Genomic DNA, 20,299 nt, shown 5'->3' with positions numbered 1-20,299 from the left:
TTTAACAAAGGAAGGAAGTGAGGAGTGAGGAAGGTGGTGTGGTAAAGCGTTCGTTTTTCTCCCAAATTTCCACTAAAATAAGGGGGATGGATATTTTATGTCCCAGGTGGCTGTCACCCCAAAACACACCAACTACGTATTTTGAATACTGTTTAAACTAGAATAGGACTCTGTTTAATGCAGGACATTTCAATGCAATATGGTTTTAATAGGATAAAAACTTGGTAAGAGCATCATGACTTTGATTTCTATAATCAGTTTCAACTTCAATAAATTCAATCATTCCATACAAATTCAGAAAACAGAATTTAATTCGGTCATCTGCTGGAACAAATCTCATCACTTTCAATCTAAGTCTCGAGTCCAAGTCATGTGACTGGGGAAGAACTGTTTCCCGCTTCCATGTAACGCAGAGCAATGGGAATCCTCCATGTTGTTGTTGCAGATAGCATCTTTGTGCTGTTGTGGTTTTCGGACTCTCCCAGCTCTGTCACTCTTCATGGAGACACTAAAGGAAGCAGTGAATCCACGAGACGTCATTTCTCATCAACTTTCACTTCCTCTGTCAATAGTTTTTTTCCCACTGCAGTACAAGGCGAGGCTTACATCGGTCTCCATTTAATCCTGTCACTATTTCAATCTCACATTATCACACAAAGCTCCACTGATAAGCCTTTCTATACCACAAGGAGATATTTTTGGTTTAATCAGTGATTACTTATCTTACTTACCTACAAACCTTGAAATTTCACAATCAACTGACATCACAAGTCAGTACTCACTAACTTGTGATGTCAGTTGATCGTGAAATTTCCAGGTTTCTTATAATTACAGTCTGCCTGTAAAGATCCATCCTGATAATATTGAGACAGGCTGTTTACCAGCTGTCAGCGTTGGCAAAGAGCTTCTCCAGTGTGGTTTAAGATGGACACTCGCTGTCAGAAGTAAACAGAGAAATAAGGGGACATAATACTTCACCATGAATGGAGTATTTGAAGTTGAAATTCAGTGTTATGTAACATTTCTTGCTCAGACCAAGCTCTTTGCCCGCTTAATGAAAAATATTCAAACTGGTTGTTTTGTTTTGTTTTGTTTTTGTCCACAGATTCGACCGCATCGCACACACCAGAGAGACCATGCATAAAGACGGCATCAACTCCTTGTCATACAAAGTAATGAAAATAGAGAAAGAACCGCTATACACCAAAATCACAGTGGATGTGGGGAAACCATGACCAACCAAATGACTTTAAAAAACAAACATGCATACAAATGCCGACTGGAAAAAAAGCAATTCAATACTGTGGATGCAGTAAAAAACCAAAATGTGCCTTGACACTTGAAATGTAAATGTTCTGGTCTCGTTTGGACCGGACCTACTGGGCTGATAAAATCGGCCAAGACGTTCTCGGTGTTTCTAATTTTTTGTTTTTCCTCGACCTTTGCACAACCGAGGACGAACTGAACGGGGATTTGTAGTGTTTTTCTTTTCCGGGTCCTCGGGCCGGACGGGGAGCCGCCGCGGATCGGACGGTTGACGCTGGCTGTGTCCGGTCATCCCTCCGGTCGCTCGGTCAGACGGCTGCTGCTTCGAGAAATCCTGCATGAGCCATTTTGTCTGAATGGATGTTGTGAAATATCAAATCAATGTTGTGTCACATACAGGGACAATCAGAGAGCAACATCCGCTCTTCGGTGTAGGTCTCGTTATTTTGCAATCAAATTGTTTGGGGTTTATGGGCGGGGTGTAGTATATAGTAAAATATATTTTGAGGGAGGTGTGTTTGTATATATATATATGTGTGGGTGTGGGAGGTCTTGTCAGCAGACCTGTGTCAAATAACAGTTGCAAATAATTCCTGGCGTTTGTTTTATCCTCCTTGGAGTACCAGATAGGTGGCGTTTGATACATCAGGGCATTTTAGATGGCGTCATGTAAGTTATCAGGCAGAAAAGTAGATGAAATTGACTTTCAAATACTTAGTGTGATTGTCTGAACTATCTGGCTCTCATTGTATGTAAACCCCACCCATCTGGCACCTAATTAGGTTAAAATGAACAGTAAGAAGTATTTGTAAATGCCGTTTGGCCCTGGTCTGGTTGTCAACCTTTTTCTTTTTCCTTGCTAACAAAGCAGGTTTCCAGTGAATCCAAAATGGCCTCTGTCTGCCTCTGAAATGACAACAAATCCCAAAGTCCTTCACTTACATAAAAGTGGCCTTCTTTTTGCTGAATATCTTGAAGAACTATCAAAGACTTGATCCTGATCTATCAGAATCAACCTAAAATCTAACTGGAGTGTAACATCCCAAGAATGAAAGTAATAATCTGCTTGTGTGTGGTTGTGTTTCCCAAGTGTCCTTATGAGTGTCTGAACTTCTATCATGCTTAAGTGTGGCAATCACTCAAACCTTCTCTAGCCTTTAGTATCAGTAGACGTACAATTCAAATGAAAACATTTCAATTAAAAACATAAAGCATAACTGATTTACCTTACCTTGAGGTGCTTGAGTGTCTGGAAAATTAATTCGAGGGCACAAATCATGTAATTTCAGGAATATCATGAAATTTTGAGATTTCCAACAAGGAAAAGTCACAGATGTCAATCCAACTATACAGTCAGTAGATTCAGTATGGGACAGTGAACTGAAGTTGGTCTTTTTATTGTATTTATTTTATCATGGTGTAACATGGAAGCCAATGAAGACCCAGAATCAACAGCTGGCAGTCTGTTCTTTTGTCTCATGTTCAATTCAATAAATAATATATGTGATTTTCCATTGATGCCCACAGGGAATTGTCTCCCTACCTGCCATGTTGGTGGGTCCTGGATTATTAGAGAGACAGAGCAATGTTTCCCAACAAAGTCCTCAAGTTCCCTGTTCTTGTTTGTGTTCCAGCTCTACTCTTTCACACCTGATCCAATTAAGGGTTTGACTGTCAAAAAAAATGGAGTAGTGAGTGTGACGCCCCCCTTTGTCTTCTGAAGGGCTTTGGATTCGGGTTGCAGAGCCGCAGCACAACCTACTATCGGTCCGTAATGTTGATCAATGTTGATCATTGGACCCATCGTCATGTGGTCCCATTGACTTCATGGAGATGGGCAGTTTTGGAGTCTTTTTGGAGCATTAGAGGAACTGCTGCTGCCCACAGTTCCGTATTGGCTTCAAAATTAAATTAATTCTGTAGTTTTGGCTGCTTGGCTTAATGCTGATTGACTAAGCAGTAGAACCAGATCTACCTGAACAACGCTAGCATGAAAGAGTGTAGCCCTCACAGAGGAAAGCCTGTGAGTCGTTCCTGTGCCTCAGGCAGTCGGAGCCCCATCCACTGTCAATGGAGCGTCCGCCGATCTGACATCCCAGTGACATCACAAATTCAATTTCTCTCTCTGATTTCTATCTTTAGGAAAAAGTGATGCAAGCTTGCAAATATTGACTGAACTAGCCCGAGGCACTGTAGCAGCAGTGTATGTGAATTCTTGAAATGGTTGGCATTCCCCTTTAATGAAATAGTTTGGGCGAGAGTAACGATGGAGCAAAACATGTTCGGGGGGGGGGGGGGACGCTGGATAGAGCAAAACATCCAGTGTCAGCGCCATCTAGCACCCCAATAGGGTCCGTACAGACAAACCACAGACTGCTTCGTCACCTGACAACAGGTTCCCACCGGCCATGAAATGAAAAAGTTTGTGGATTTGAGAACAATAAAATAAGGCCTTTAAAAGTTTTTGAAAATGAATGGATGGCCTTGAAAGTACTTGATTTTTCTCTGGGCTTCTCTGTCTTAGCATCAGCACCTGAGGGAAAACCCTGCGATGGATATTTGTGTTGATATAGACGCAGATTGAAAATGAATGCCAATTTTGAGACCTTGAATTTTACCGTTCATTGAAAAGTCCTTGAATTTGATGTTTAAGTGAGTGTGGGACACTTGTAATAAATTTGCAGGGTGGTCCAGAGGTTAGAGAGACTGTCCTGTAACTGGAGAGTCTCAGGTTCAATCCCCACAACTAGCGAGGCCGCATCCATCAACAGCTGCGTGTATCAAACCCCGACCTGCTGCTCTGGAAAGGAGCGTCTGCTAAACCTAAATTCTAATTGTAAGTCTGTATTAAAGCAAAAAAGACAAACTTCAGCTCACCGTACAGAAGCTCCTGACTGTCTTACAGTGTCTGTCTTGGTCTGTTTGCTGCTGGCCTGTAACTGGTGAAATCTAAAGCCACCTGAATGTACTTACAGTGGTGTGTGTGTGTGTGTGTGTGTGTGTGTGTGTGTGTGTGTGTGGTGCATGCATCAAGGCTAAATTCAATTCACTTTAAATTCTGGATTTTTCTTCAAAACACAAACATTTTCCAATTGCAGAACGTGTGAAGTTCGTCCCATTCAGCCTATTTCAAAAAATGTAGATAAGATAGATAATTTTTTTATTTATGTGTCACTCCTCAACATACAGGACAAACAGGGCAACAAACACAGTACCCCAATAAAAAAGAAGGTTGAGGACCACTCATATAGAGTTATGAGACACAGGCTAAAAATAATACACATAAAAAAAATACTAGAATATATATATATATATGTATATACATATATACATACACACAAATATACACACACATAAGTACATACAGTCGTAAAGATACATTGATACACATAAATATACATACACACGAAAAATAGAGGTCATATTATGAATGTATATATATACAGTATATAGAATGTATGTTCTATGGCAATAAAATAACAGCATCTGTTTACACTTTGAATTGATGAATAACCCCAGCCCTAGTGTGTGTGTGTGTGTGTGTGTGTGTGTGTGTGTGTGTGTGTGTGTGTGTGTGTGTGTGTGTGTGTGTGTGTGTGTGTGTGTGTGTCTGTCTGTCTCAGCCCTCATGTGGTCAAGATAAAATATCATGCTGTTTTCTAGGAGGTAACTGTGTTTTCTCAGTTGTTTTGCTATGAGGGGTTTTCACTGCAGACCCTTATTATTGTGTTTATGAATGAGAGAATAAATCATGTCTAGCCTTTAAATTTGCCTTAAAATTCCTGTTCTAAATGCTGCAAAGAGTTGAGGCAATTTCTTAAAATGTATTTGGATGAATATCTGTTGATCACAAATGGTTTTATCCAAGTGAACTAAAGAAATATATTGAAGTCTGTCTAACTCTGCTCACTTAATTCATTTGTGATATTTTACTGTTGCCTGCTTTGTAATTGAGTTAGTGTTTGGTCATGTGTTGTACAAATGTAATACTCTGTAATATTAAGAGTCATGACCAGGGTGGGAAACTGTTTACCTTTTCCCAGTGAAATGCTGGCTGGTAAGTTAGTCTCAGCGGTCTTACCACTGTAGCAGGTAAACAACCGTAATTTGGAGTATCTAAAGTATGGCTGATAAAATATTGAGATCCTGGTGATTTTCTTAGTTTCCCACCCTTTTCATAACTGCATACTGTTTGAATTTATCGTTCAGCCTTGCTAGAAGTGTTCACCGCCTTAACTGAAGTGCCTTCCTCTGTGTTTCACCAGTACACCCAAAGACTTGTAAACTTAGCACCATATTGCCTCAACAGAATGAATGCATACACCAGCAATAAACCGTATTCCGTAATTTAAATGGTAAACCCTAATAACACACTTGAACTGGGTCAGGTTAGCCCTGAGAGAGGCTGTTCAGGCGAACTCTGCCCCAAACGGACCATTAAATACAACGTTAAACCACATCAGCTCTTACAGAGAGAGTTCATTCTCTCCTACTTGCTTCTGCTAAAGCTGTTTTCTGAGATGCTGGATTGTTCGCTGGCTGCTAACTTTGAGCACATATTGTACTGACTGTCAAATCCCAGAGCCAGGAGGGGAAAATTACCACCAACCACCAGCCAAATACTGGAACGATTAATCTACTGTAGCAGCCAGTTTGGCAGCTAACCAGCTATCATCTAGAAGTAACTGTTCTCATAATCTAGTCAGCTGATAAAAAGGGAGACTGGTCCTTGTGCCTTCTTTGTGATTCATCAGCTGCTGTGGCCGGTGGACATGGTTTTCTGTCTGTGCCCAGCCGAGCCGTATACAGTACATCGAGATCCATATTCTTTTTCCGCTGAATAGCAGAGAACGGTCATGACGGCATCCACATTTCCCTTCCAGCTGGAAGCCTGTGGTCTTGTTCAGGAAACTTGGGGCTGCGCTCAGCTGTGGCTGTTTTCCCATCAGCCTGTAGGGACCAACAAAGTGTGCTAAGCAGGGAAGACCAAATTTAGGCAAATAACAAATCTGGGTCCACACAATGCAAAGATACTGGTTCATAGGAAAACTGCCAAAAGAGCAGTGCTTGGCACTAAGCGGTTGTTTTTGACTGCCGAACTTAAAAATAGGGCAGGAAGATAACCTTTACTGTCTACTGGCCAGTTTCTGGTGGATTACAATATTTCACAACCACTTTAACTCTTTCCCAGGACAAGTTGGTTTTCAGAATAGAAACGTCTGATTGAATATCTGCCAAAGCGGCTAGTGGAGTAGACCAATCTGCCAAAAGAAACTAAAATGAACCAGCACTGGACTGGTGGTTGGTGCTAATTTCCCATCCTGGTTTAAAGATTGTGTATTCATAAGAAGATATGCTTTGTGCTGCTGCCTCAGTAGATCTTGTAAAGAAACAGCCTTTCAAGGTATAACAGCTCGCAAACATGGATGAACTCTGCAGAGACTGGAATACAGATGTGACCTTTTCTTTTTCTTGGCCTCTCTCTCTCTCTCTCATAGACTTTCTAGAGGGTAGAGCAAGGAGAAGTGAAGGATTTCAGACTGTAGATAATTTGACTGCACCCTGATCGCTGTATCACTGTCCTGGAAAGTTGCAGACTGCAATTTGTAACATCGATTGAACTGGAACAAAGATAGAGATAGCAGAACATTGAGTTCCAGATTCACTAAGACAAATCTTGCAAATCTTCTGTGGTGGAAACAAGCCCCTGTGAGCTAATAGCCCCTTCATCACCAAACGCAAGAGCAAATTAAGCACTTCAGCTGTAAGACTAATCCTTACCCCCTTGTGTCCTAAAGCTCCTTAATAACTGGATCGTTCTCTGATCTGATCTGAGGTGTTAGGATGAAAACCTTCCCCTTCGCCTCCTGACTTGTTTGTGATGATGCTGCGTCTTGCAGCGATGGCAGCAGTCTGATCGGACAAACTCTTAACACTCCTTTCAAAAGCTTCAATCATTTGGGAGAGTGGGTGTTGCAAAGTTTTGGTCAATTGGGCGCAATCTCAGTTTGCATGGCTTCACCTACAGTACAAATAAAAAATATTTGGGCAAAATAATGAGATTTACATTTAATTTAGACATGCAGGACCATGACAGACACAAAGAGGCTTCGTGTTTTCTCCATCGCTGTTAGGCAGCTTTCTACTGACTAGCTTTTCTTTCTGATTTGGTCATTTTGGGGATCAAACGCGCGCTCTTCCCTGTGCAAACCTTTTTGTGGATCTGGACCTGAGTGTCTGTTCTGCTGCATGTTACACAGTGAAGTCCTGTAGTGTTTCTCCGTATTGAATAAACTGTAGGAAAGGCCTCATCTTTCCCCTCTACACTGTGTGTAGTCGCAGCAGGAAAACAGAAAAACCCAAAGCAAGATGCGGAAGCGTTCTCACGATGCTGTTTGCTGTCAGCGAACGCTTCCTCGGTCATGAAGGTTGAGCTGAAAACAGTTTCGCTAGTTGAAGTAGAGCCTGTGCATTCAGCTGCTTCAACAAACCTCGGGAATAACTAATCAGAATCTGAATGACTTTATCTCTTGAAGAACAGTGGGTAACGTCATACGTGTAAATCTGCCGTGTTTGTGGGAGCGGCCGGATGTGCAGGCTCCACCTCTGTTAGCTTTCCAGCTTTATGTGTGTGTGTGTTGTTTACCACTGTTACATTCTCACTCCACCCAAACACCACGTCAAGGTTGAAAACTCTCGTGTTTTGTGTGTTGCAGGATTCAGACAACGGCCTTTCGGTAAGAAAGCCGGCGAATAATTGTGAGTTTTACAAATGAAATGAGCTGGCTAGTCTGTAAAACATTCTCTGTTCTTCTTCCACTTTTGTGCTTTTTTTTTCCTGTTATTTTTTTTTGTTACATCGTATCAGAATCCATTGTGTGGTTTTGTGTGTACAGTATGCATGTGTTTGTATGCATGTTGCTTTCGTCCTTTGATTTTTTTTTCGTCTTTGCCAAAGTGATGTAATGGGAGAAAGAGTAATTTTTTGTGTAGGTAATAAAATTGTTGGTTGAAGATTTTCTGTCTCCTTCTCAGACTTGTATTTTTTTTTTTACCTTTATGCATCGATGGATCACGTTCCCACTGGGAGCCGCCAAGTTTCACCCACAGTCTTTCACTGTCAGTCACTGAGCAGCTTGACTAATTTGGGGTTCGCTGCCTTGCTCAAGGGCTCTTTGACACTGGGAGAACACTGTTTTCCTGGACCAGGCTCTTCCTGGTTCGGGGATTTGAACCAGTCACATGTCCTTTTTGGCTACAAACGAATCAAAACAGACGTGTTGGACATGTAACATTTATTTCTAATGAAAATCTATTTGCCCATTTCCTCCCATTAGTTATTTTGGTCTTGCCTTGATCACATCCCTGTTAACTGCATGTTGTTTAATCACAACACATGGAGACGCAGCCATCGGATCATATCAGATGTTCTCTGTTAACCAGGTGTTCACACTGTCGGTGCGTTCATGTGCAGGTGGGAAAGTCCGACATCCAGGACTTCCAAGTCGGCTGCTAAACAGCGTTGCGTTCATGTGCTGCAGCTTAACAAGTTAATTTAACAAACTTCATTCAAACAAATGTTGGGTTAGTCTGCTAACATCAAGAATTTTGCACTTGCCAGGTTGAACTACTGTTCATGAAACTAAATCACATCGGTAGGGAAACAAGGAAGGACGTGAATCTGATTGACTGTTGACAGCCAATCACAACAAGCTTGTTGAGTGTCCACATATCAGCCGAGTTTCCCCAGTCGCTCGGCTCTGTAGATACAACAGAAGTTTTACACACCTGAATGTTCCACAGACAGGTGGGACAGACAGGTGAACCCGACGGGTGGGACAGACAGGTGGGACAAACGGGTGGGACAGACGGGTGGGACAGACGGGTGGAACAGACGGGTGGGACAGACTGGCGGGACAGACAGGTGTGTAGGAGAGGAGTGAAAGTTGACAGTTGAAAGGAAGAAGCTCCTGCACACTGTCCACTTCACCTGCAATTTAAATAACTTTTCTAACCTTAATCAACCTGATTTAACCTGATGAAGGTCTTTGTAATTTTAACTGAAAGTGAAGTAGACAGTGTGATGGATCTTCTTCTGTGACTTGTTGCTCGCAGTGTGAACGCACCGTAACTCTCCATAAGGTTTTTTATCCCAAACCCTCTGTAGTCCGAGATAATGATCAGCTTGGCGAGTCGTTGCGTTGTGTAGGTTGTGTGACCTGTGTGACCTGTGTGACCCGTGTGACCTGTGTGACCTGTGTGGGCAGAGCCACAGCTCACCTGGCATGACAAGAATGTCAACTCAGAGAAAGAATGAAAGAAAACTTTAATCTCTGAACAAACAGGCCGACGCTTGAGGGAATATTTATCCAAAGAGAGGAAGGACAGCCTGGATGGAGGTGAGAGGTCACGCTGCACTTTGTGTTTGATTGAGCAAGACCGTTAACTAGATGACTTTACTATCACATGCAAACAATATGAAACGGAGATTTATTATTTTTTCACGTTTCTGGACCACATTCTGTAGTCCTGTCTGTAAGAGCCATTCTAAAAAGAAAAGATGATTTGAGATACATTTCTGATTTGTACATGTGAAATAATGAAAATAGTGTTCATTGAAATACTAGTGATATTGAATATTATACAACAGTTAGTTCCGGTCGAGCAATTTGATTGGACAAGAGGCATTCCATGAGTGCTGATATACAGTGTAACAGCACTGGGACGCTGTACTGTCTGTATCACTCCGCTTCACAGGTGTTCTAATGTAACCTTGATCAGGTGCGTTCACACAGCGTTTTCTGTGTGCAGAAAGCTGCCTGGAGCTTCTTGTGAGGAGAAATAAAAAGCGGATCACGACGACGTCTTCTGACGTCAGCTGAGTAGCTGCTAGCTAACCAGCTGGTTAGCACTGCTAGACAATACAGTGTTGTGCAACAAACAAATGCTTACCAGATATTCCCAATACACGGCTACAATAAACTCTAACTTCATTCGCACCTAGCGACAGCAATATGGAGACATTTGACCTTAAAGTCGAGATGAAACGGCATTTCGAGAGTATCTAACTTCCGTATCGTGACGTATTTCCGAGTGAAACAGGAAAGACAGGCGGGACATAACGTTGGGAGGAATTTGATTTGAACGTTGAAAAGTGGGCGTGTCCTAACACCCGAAGACACACCGAAGTACTGTGCTGTTGCTAGCTAGCTAATGGGTGGATGTCATGATATTATTGGTTGAAATTGGTTATGGGCATGCTTACGTAAGCACATGGCATATTTTGTTTTACAGGAAGAAAACATGATTGAATTTTGATATAAGAATACAAAGAAATTGATTTTTTGTATTTTTTTTTGCATATATTGGTATATAGGTGCACAATATGACCTGGATCTAAAAGGGTTAAAAAGGCATTTTTCATTTCATCTCGACTTTAATTATGAACGGTCGGCCGAGGCGGAAGAAGAAGGGAAGAAAGTAAGCTGAAATCGTCTGTGCTAACCTCAAAGTAGCTAGCTAGCTTACAGTCGGGAAACAGTTTACCTGTTGCTTGGCAACACTTGGTAGTGGAATCCTGAGGGAACTGTTTTTGTTGGCGGAGACAAATAACAGACAAAAATCATCTGTTGTCTCAAATTACCATTACTTGATGAATAGCTTTGTTTATACAACTGTTGTGTTAAAGCAATATCACACTCGAGGTCGTGCTGTTGGACTGTATATCAGCACGGCTGTGATTATCTTCGGCACGAGGCCGCACAACAGCACTCCCTCTCGTGTGATATTGCTTAAGTTAATTGTGCTGTAGTCATATTTGTTGATTATTACAGTTGATTATTATATTTTCCTATATTTTCTTATGTATAATACATTCCATTTATTTGAAATGCTTCTTTATGTCTCTGTCATTAGACTGTGGACTGTTAGTTGGAGTGAGAAAATCCATGCAGCATCACAGTTTTTTGACCCGGAAAAAATGATTTGCCAATTGATGAATCTTGTTGGTATGAAACCGTTTTGTTTTTCACTAAATGGAGTGTCTGCTCTTTTGCGTCAGACGAAGAAGAGTCAGTGGCTGCCAGAGGAAAGGTCCACAGTCGTCCTGTTTGTCTCGGGTGTGTGTGTGTTGATCCTCTTGTCACCGGGGTTTGTCTCGGGTGTGTGTGTGTTGATCCTCTTGTCACCGGGGTTTGTCTCGGGTGTGTGCGTGTTGATCCTCTTGTCACCGGGGTTTGTCTCGGGTGTGTGCGTGTTGATCCTCTTGTCACCGGGGTTTCCTCCCTGCTCTCCGTGCTTCAGCCCCGGTTCGTTTCTCCGGGCGTGTCCGCTCTTTGTCCGGAGGCTCGGACCGCAGGCCGGCGGGTTTCACTTCCCTTTGATGCCGGTTAGCCTCGCTGGAGAAACGCCAAGCCGCCGCCTGCTGCTGCTGCTCGAGGCCTGGCTCACCCAGAGAGGAAGAGGAGGGGGAGGGGAAGGAAGAGGAGGAAGAGAAGGAGGAGGAAGGAGCCGGGGCTGATGAAGGTTCAGAGGGCCCTGGATCCAGACACCCAGGTAAGCAGGCGTTTTTATGAATGGATACAACAGTTAACCGATATATGGAGCCGATATTGATCTTATATCAAAAATCAGATGTAGTCCAGTCAGTGTCGTCTACCTCTGATATGATAGATATGATGCAGTTTAATTGATTACATATTTGTTGTAGAATTGATCAATACTACACTGGTTGTCTATGGGAAGAACCTGAACCTGAACTGACTCTAAAGAGACATTTTGATCAGATTCCACACAAGTATGGATGAATTTGTTCAGTTTTGGTGTCCCATGATGGTCTAACTGCTGTTTCAGAGGCTTTTTGGGGAGTATTTGTCTTTTTTTTTTGTCATTTTGAAAATAGGCTACATATATTGAATTTTGGCAAATATCAGTTTCAGCCTTCAATAAACCGTAGCAGTTGAACCCTATCGTCTTCTACAATTATCAAATCAAATCTTTAGTATGAGGCTTTTTCCACCCTAAAATACTCAATACTCAATATAATGAACATTGATACAAAATATCAGCTATCAGCAGCTTCAGTCCAAAATCACTAATGGATCCGGTGCCAAAGCATCACTCATGAGTGCAGAAAACAGTTTTCATGGAAGCAGAAGAGGCAGAAGAGGCAGAAGAGGCTGCATCATTTCATCTGCAGAGTTGGGATCTAACTGCAGCGGGAACAAATGAGTCTCTGGCTCTCTTACTCATGAGTTAAGCTGCTGACCCTGTTTCCAGTAATTTTCTCACTCTTTTATTTTTTCCTCTCTTTCTTTGGACTTATCCGTATTAGCACGGCTGGGCACAACACTCAGATTAGTTGTTTCCAACCTGGTTGCCTTGCAACACCTAAAAACAAAGCAATGCCTGCTTATAATCGCCCAAAACTGCACAGAATAGTGATGAAGGTGAAAAACAGCACTGATGGAGAAGCAAACAGCCTCAGAACTAACCAGAGACAACGAGGCACCATGAGAGACACACTGAAAATAAACATACTGTCCTTTTGCTTAGTTAGCCTGTTGTAACTGGCGATGATGAAGTTCTGTCTGGAAGCAACTTTCCATCGCCCTCTGACTCCATCACCTTGATTTCATCACTCTCTTTGTCACTGTAAACTGTTGCAGAGCCGCCTGAAACTCTCCCTGTTGTTACTACAGCTTAGTTTGCATACCAGCTGGTTACAACCATTTGGTCCACTGTATAAATGTTTTCCCTGTTCCAATAGTCTCTGTGTAGCTGACTGTCTCAGACCCACACTGTGTCTGTAAGCTAACTGTATACCAGTACACTATTAAACACTCCAGTCAACTCCTAAAATGATTCTGAGTGATTTCCTCAAAGTGATTTTAATTTTAGTGCTTTCAGGCTTTCTCACTCAAAGGAAGCCTAGCACCAGGAAATATTCATTATGTCACAAGCAAAATTATAATCATGCCAATATATTTCTTTATCTCCATAGGGAAATAGTCTCTTCTCTTGCCCCCCTCCACAGGGAGGTCAGAGGTCAGAGGTCAGAGGTCAGGTTCAGCTACAGAGCAGCAGCCTGACGCTGGTAGAGATTCATTGTTTTGCTCATGGACACTTCAGCGGGGCCGATGCTTTCTGACATCTGACGTCTCTTCACCCACTAGGCAGCGCTCCCACTGGTCATGAAATGTCTGGAATATTATGGAATTGTGAAATGATAAAGTCAAGGAATATCACAGAGTTTTACAAACGGATTTCAGCCCAACTGGAGTAGAAACCGGACTGAAAAACAACCTGAACAAACCAGGAAGGAATAAAACCCTCAGCTGATGGAAGCGCTGCGTGGGAATCCTGCCGTCCGACTTCAGACAGAGGCGTCTTCCACATGCCGTACATTATGTTCCGTTCTTCTTCTCCCTGCTTCGTGTTGCGCCGGTCGCTCTGCGAGCCGAGCGGAGCGGGGCGGGGCGGGGCGGGGCGGGGCGGGGCGGGGCGGGGCGGGGCGGGGCGGAGTGGAGTGGAGCGGGACGGGGCGGAGTGGAGCGGGATGGGGCGGAGTGGAGCAGGGCGGCAGGACCAGCCTCAGATCTGCTGAACAGTCTTGTAAACACTAACGAGGAGCAGGGGGCTCCGGTCCCGCTCGCCCCGACCGACACATCTGGTTGTGCTTTAGAGGGGAAGACCTCAAAACCGACCGACGGAGGAGAGGAAGGGAAGAGGGGAAGAGGGGTGGGATGAGCCGGCAGAGTCGGAAAAAGAAGAAGAGGGGGAGAAAAACGAGAGGAAGAGGGAAGAGGGGAAGAAGAGAGAAAATGTTTTCAGATTTCAAATCATTTCAGAAACTGTTTAAATTACATTGTGTTATATCAGTTGGTGATAGAAAGAATTAAAACAGACATTTATTTATATGGAAATATTTCTTTAATGACACCAAAAGGCTTCTTCTCCCTCCTCCTCCTCTTTCTCCTCCTCTTCCTCCTCCTCCTCCTCCTCTTCTTTTCCTCCTCCCTGTCCTCCTCCTCCTCTTCCTCCTCCTTCCACCTCCTCTTCCTCCTCCCCCCCCCTGCTCTTCCTCCTCCTCTTCCTCCTCTTCCTCCTCCTCCCCCTCCTCTCCTCCTCCTATTCTCCTCCTCCCCCTCATTTTTTCCTCCTCTTCCTCCCCCTCCTGCTCTTCCTCCTCCCCCTCCTCCTCCTCCCCCCCCCTCCTCCTCCTCCTCCTCCTCCTCTTCCTCCCCCCCTCCCCCTCCTCCTCCTCCTCTCCTCTCCTCCTCCTCCTCCTCCTCTTCTCCTCCTCCTCCTCTCCTCCTCTCCTCCTCCCCCTCCTGCTCTTCCTCCTCCTCCTCTTCTCCTCCTCTCCCCCCTCCTCCTCCTCCTCCTCCTCTTTCTCCTCCTCTCCTCCTTTCCCCCCCCTCCTCCTCCTCCTCCTCCTCCTCCTCCCCCTCCTCCCCCTCCTGCTCCTCCTCCTCCTCTCCTCCTCCTCCTCCTCCTCTTCTCCTCCTCCTCTTCTCCTCCTCTCCCCCCTCCTCCTCCTCTCCTCCTCCCCCCCCCCCCCCCCCCCCCTCCTCCTCCTCTCGACCCTGTTAACTGTCTCTGAGGGAGTTTCAGAGCAGATGGAGGAGGAGTCGGGAACAGATGGCAGAGCGATGTTTCCCTCCTAACATCCATCTTCCTCTCAGACTCTCACTGAAGCATTTCCCTCCAGAGTCTCCTGCGTCCGCAGCGACCCGAGTCGGTCTGAGGGGTTTCTGATGCGTATTTCAGACGTTAATCGACAGATCGAGACGTTCAGTTTGCCGACCGCACCGCTCAGGATTTCTGGGTAATGAAGTCCTTCAAACTTTCAGAAATTCAACAGTTATTGGGGCCGCCAAAGTGCGAAGCAGCTTTAATTTCAGAATGGAAAATTGTCTTCTATTTATACTATTATACTACTATTTATTTTATTTATTTACAGTCAGTCAGTCAGTCACCTGTCGCTTCGTCAGATGGCCTCTAGAGGGCGTTTTGACTGTGAGATGCAGTGTTTCCATACAGAGGCACAAAATCAAACGTTGGTCTGTGTATAGAAATTGACGGCAGACCAGCAGCATTGAACTCAATCCACAGAGTCTCTGGTTTGAAAACAAAAGTGAAACTTCAACTGTAGGTCACATTATTATCTTGTGGTATTTAAGTAACGTTATTGGAATTAGGTAATTCAACTGTGCGGCAGTGTTTCAGTTGAACACGCGCCGTGGGCCTGTACAGGATCTGTGCTTGTTTTATTTTGGTTTAGTTTTAGTTTATTTATACATGCAAATGACAAAAACTGAAAAAGGACAGAGCAAATACAAACTGTCCAAAGGGATTCTGGAAACATCTCACCTGAGAAGAAAGAAGAGGAGAACAAAATCAAGACGATAAACAGAGACATCAAGCCTCAGAACAGAGGAAAACTGTACAAACAACAAAATACATCAATGTGTAGCCTCTTCTGGGGATTGTTGTTGTTATAAGACACATCATCGTCATTTCAGGATATTATTTAAGGGCTGATTAATGCAAGATAGAAACTTTAAACTAGACACAAAGTTTTACAAGACTACAACAAACCTGTAAACAAACACCTTGGAAAACAAGACTGCAGGCAGAGCAGCTGTTAGCAGACTGCTGCAGGTTAACAGTGTTTAATAGTTTGTTTTAGTGATTCAGTCGTTTCTGAAGTCACATGAAGTGACAGAGCATCAACAACAACAATAAGACAGTGCAGAAATATAGACAAAGTAATATAGAATAGAAAAGAATAGAATATATAATGTAGTGTTGGCCTGAGCCTCTGTTTTCAGTCTGGGAGGAGTGCAAGGGCCTTCTGGAGCCCACACACACACACACACACACACACACACACACACACACACACAAGCATTGACATGATGCATACACACATACAGCTGCATGCATGCAAATACACACTCACAAAGATGCACTTGTAGGAATGCACATATGTACTCACACACACACACACACACACACACACATACAAACACAATCATGCAAACACAATTGTAGGTGTGCACATATGCACACACACACCTGTTTTACACGTATTTTTATATTTATATTTTAGATTTTTACAGTTTTTATAATTTTTCACTTATTTCATACTGCATATATTTAAGATTTTCAGTATATTTTTATATTGTCCATATTTCTGGCTAATGTTTTCTAATTTCTCTCATTTGTCTGTACCTCCATTGATTTTGCACATCCTCATCATGCTGTAATCCATATTTTAATACTTTCCATACATTTCTTCTGAAAGTTTTGATTAATATCCCCAGCTACTCTATCCTCATTTATATTCTGTTTTTCTTCATTAGTTCTATCCTGTTGTACCCGGTTTTATTTTCCTCCTCCAGTCTCATGTTGTGATGCACACAGAGGTTCATCACTCCTCCGCTCCCCTCCTCCTCTCTCTGTTTGTCCAACACGACTCGGACATGTTGCTGTTTGTTGTTGAAGCTGGCGAGGAGTTTTCCTCTCAGCCTGTGTTAAGATCAGTCCATGCAGAATGTATTTGCTTTGGCGCTGGAGCCTCGCGGCCCATGGTGCAGCGCGATTTTACTGGCCAAGTCTCTGGGGAAACATAAACAGGGATTCATAGGATACGCAAGCCGGAGAAGACATTAGTCCGACTGCCAGCAGCAGTAATGTAATGATGCTGATAATCTGCAGGAAATATGACCAAAACCAATGAAAATGCACCATAAATCAGTGTGAAAATCAATATAAAATAGTAACATGACAGTGACAGTGTTTTTTAACCTTTATTTATCCAGGGAAGTTTGACTGAGCATCATGTATTTTACACTGAGCTTCTCAGTTCAACCACAGTCAGCTGGAGGTTCAGTGCCTTGCTCATGGGCAAACAGACAGCAGTATAATGGTGTTATTCCTGTGTGTTAACCTGTGGAAGTGTAATGCAGTTGCATAATACTACTGTGCTCATCCTTCACGAAAATCTCCCTGTTACATAACATGCTTACAAGAATTTAACAACTCAATTTAAGTCTAGTTTTCAAAGAGCACTAACTCAGTATTGTTGTGTACATACAGTACTTTTCCATATGTTAATATGCAGATTAACATACTGGAATAAGGCTACTGTAAAGAACTGATTGTACTGATTACTGACTAAAAATTGATTGTAAAACTTTAAAAAACTGATGAAGCCTCTCAGATGAAGTTGTGAAACGTCTTCAACTCTTCAATTTTAAGTCCAGTGGATTTTGTTTTTAGTTTTTGGACCGCTATTGTAAAGTGTTACCCATGTGTTCATATTAAACACACATTCGAAAAACGGATACGGAAGTGTTTAAACCACTTGATGAGACCTTTCTATAACTTGGCAGACGTTTTAAAAGCCGCAAATTACATAAAATCAGATGGTTTTATTTATTTGAAGCGTGCAACTTTTCAATCACCATGTTCGGACAGATCTAACTAGAAACATTTGACTGCGCTCTCAGGAAAAGTCCATGATAAAGGAGGTTTGTCTGAGGTGTGTGGCTTCAAAAATCACAGACAAAAAAAATCCAGTAAGAACTCACACTCTGATAAAAAAAAAAGGAAGAAATCCAAAAAAGGACAACATGCCTGCTCTTTCTGATCAGAGTGGGAGTTCTTGGTGGATTCTTCTCTAACGTTTGAGTCTCGCCAGTCAAGAAGACTAAAATATGGACGGATTTGAAACTAATAGGAGTTATCAGTCAGACTGGGGTAGAGAGTCTGTTGTTTGGCTCATGTTGATCCAGCTGGACATTTTTCAGTACAGAAGCCGAGCGCTGACAGGAGGGAGGCGAGGCCAGGAATTCCTCCAAGGCTGCAGAATTAATCTAGAAAGTCAGCGGCGGGACGATCTAGAAGCAGAAAACGGCTGCACTGCATTTTCTGAAGTCCGGTTCTTCTGGTCCGTCAGTCTGCGTTCAGGTCTTCGTTCGGACCGAACACCAAAAAAAAAAAAAAACATTAGAAAGCATGCAAAGTCCCTGGAAGGAGGAGAGCGGAGCAGACGGATGCAGCTTCGCTCTCGGCGGCACTAGTTGAGGCAAAGAGCCGTTCGCTCCAGTGGAAACTTTTCAACTTGAGTGTGAAATTTCGCTGACACAGTAAAATGAAAACCAATCAGCTTCAAGCAGGACTCTATCCAGGCAGCTGCAATCAACCCATCTGTTTTTGTGTTTATAATTATGATGCCTCATAATGTCTTACGAGCACCACTTCAAGTAAAGTGTCACCGCAACTCGAAAGGTGCTGTGTGTATCATTTTACCATCAATAAATCATTATCACTTTCATTTTGAGACGTTAGTGTAATTACTGTAAACAAACCAGAGCATCAGTGGTCAGCCTGTCAGCCTCTATCAGCCTCTACTCTGCATCCTCCATAGTTTCTCTGGAGGGAAATCTGCTGGATCGCTTTACGGCACAAAACAGGAAGAGGTTCTGTTCTTCCAGAGCAAACGGAGCTAAAGCTGAAAGAGTTTCTGGCAGCAGATGGTGGAAGGAGGGAAAGGAAGATGGAGAAATCACTTCTTATGGGAAATGTAGATTTAAAGGTCCCATCTGGTGTAAAGCAGGACTCCCCTTTCCTCTGTGATGATAAAGGAGTTGGATGTGTATCTAAACATGGTGAAAGTATCAAAACTAAATCCACACAATCCATATTAGAAAAGCGAGCCTCTAAACGAGCCGTTTGGACTTCCGTAACTTTGCGGCGTCACAAAGGTTCGCTCATTATCATTTCTGTAAGAAATAATAGACTAACAAAGTGTTTTTTTCAAAGCGGTCGAGCGGTCGTCGTCGTTTATTACCGGAGAGTTTTCCCTACCTGTAGCCGCCGGGCCGCGGCGTCTCACGTTTCGCTCTCGAAACGGTTAGCCAATCGGAACAGAGGGGTCGTTAATATTAATGAGCCTTAAAGACACGGAGACAGAAACGGCCTGTTCTTGGTAAGGCTCAGAGAGATGCTGGAAAATGAACGTGGAGAAATGGATTGAGAGTGTTTTTGGTTCATGACACCACACACACAGCTTTGAATGGACCTCAACACACAAAATAAAACACTGGACAGTGGAGAATATGGGACCTTTAATGTGGAGAACCACTAACACTAACAATACTACTGGTGAGAGACCAATCATCTCCTCCATGCTCTCACTGGTTTACAGTCATGGCACCGAGGCAGCACTGTTAGTTTGATGATGACACATTGAGGGTTAAAATGATACACACAGCAGCTTTAATAATAAATAGGAAGGAGTGAGCCGGTCCGTCTCCATGATGTCATGCTGGAAGACTCCAGACTGGCAGCAGGCTGATGGTCTTAACAGGAAACGTCTCCCAGTTTGTTACTGGTTTCACAGTCAACTCAGACTGGAGCAGACTGGAGTGGAGGATCGCTCTGCTTCACTGTTTCTGTTTCTGCCTTGACTGTTTCTGTTCCTCTGTCACACTCTCTATCTGTCTATCTCTGTAACACACACACACACACACCCACAACTAGACACACACACACACACACACACACCCACAACTAGACACACACACACACACACAACTAGACACACACACAGCTAGACACACGTACACAGGGTTTCTGGGAAAGTTACTCAGACACTTATCTCTGTCTGTCTCTCTCTCTGTCTGTTTCTCTCTGTCTCTCTCTCTCTCTCTGTCTGTCTCTCTCTGTCTGTTTCTCTCTGTCTCTCTCTCTCTCTCTGTCTGTCTCTCTCTCTGTCTCTCTCTCTCTTTCTGTCTCTGTCTCTCTCTCTCGCTCTCTCTCTCTCTCTCTGAGGTTTTCCATTGTCGTCATCAGCAGCAGAAACATTTAAAACTGATCTGCAGTCAGTTTAGTTTAGTTTAGTTAGCACCATGTCATTTTCTTCATCAGGGATATTTTTATTTTATTTTCTTGTGCTTTATACATTTTTTTTGCTGACGTGGCTTCCAGGCTGACTTTCCCAGGCCGATTCACCATTTTGTCC

The 20,299-nt window shown here is 43.3% G+C and overlaps 1 protein-coding gene across 1 annotated transcript in view; it reads left to right on the top strand.

Moving 5' to 3' along the window:
* Positions 1-8,284, top strand: part of b4galt1l (DP-Gal:betaGlcNAc beta 1,4- galactosyltransferase, polypeptide 1, like) — a 45,669-nt gene extending 37,385 nt beyond the window's left edge. The window contains exon 6 of the mRNA XM_071909258.2: positions 1,106-8,284. Coding sequence (XP_071765359.1) covers positions 1,106-1,235 — 130 coding nt within the window. The 3' untranslated portion in view covers positions 1,236-8,284. The remainder of the gene's footprint in view (positions 1-1,105) is intronic.
* Positions 8,285-20,299: the final 12,015 nt, after the last annotated feature.

The sequence above is a fragment of the Centroberyx gerrardi genome, chromosome 16 (assembly GCF_048128805.1).
Source record: "Centroberyx gerrardi isolate f3 chromosome 16, fCenGer3.hap1.cur.20231027, whole genome shotgun sequence".
NCBI classification, from domain to species: domain Eukaryota; kingdom Metazoa; phylum Chordata; class Actinopteri; order Beryciformes; family Berycidae; genus Centroberyx; species Centroberyx gerrardi.
Note: the sequence above shows the minus strand (reverse complement) of the source record. Positions and strands in the feature narration are given on the sequence as shown.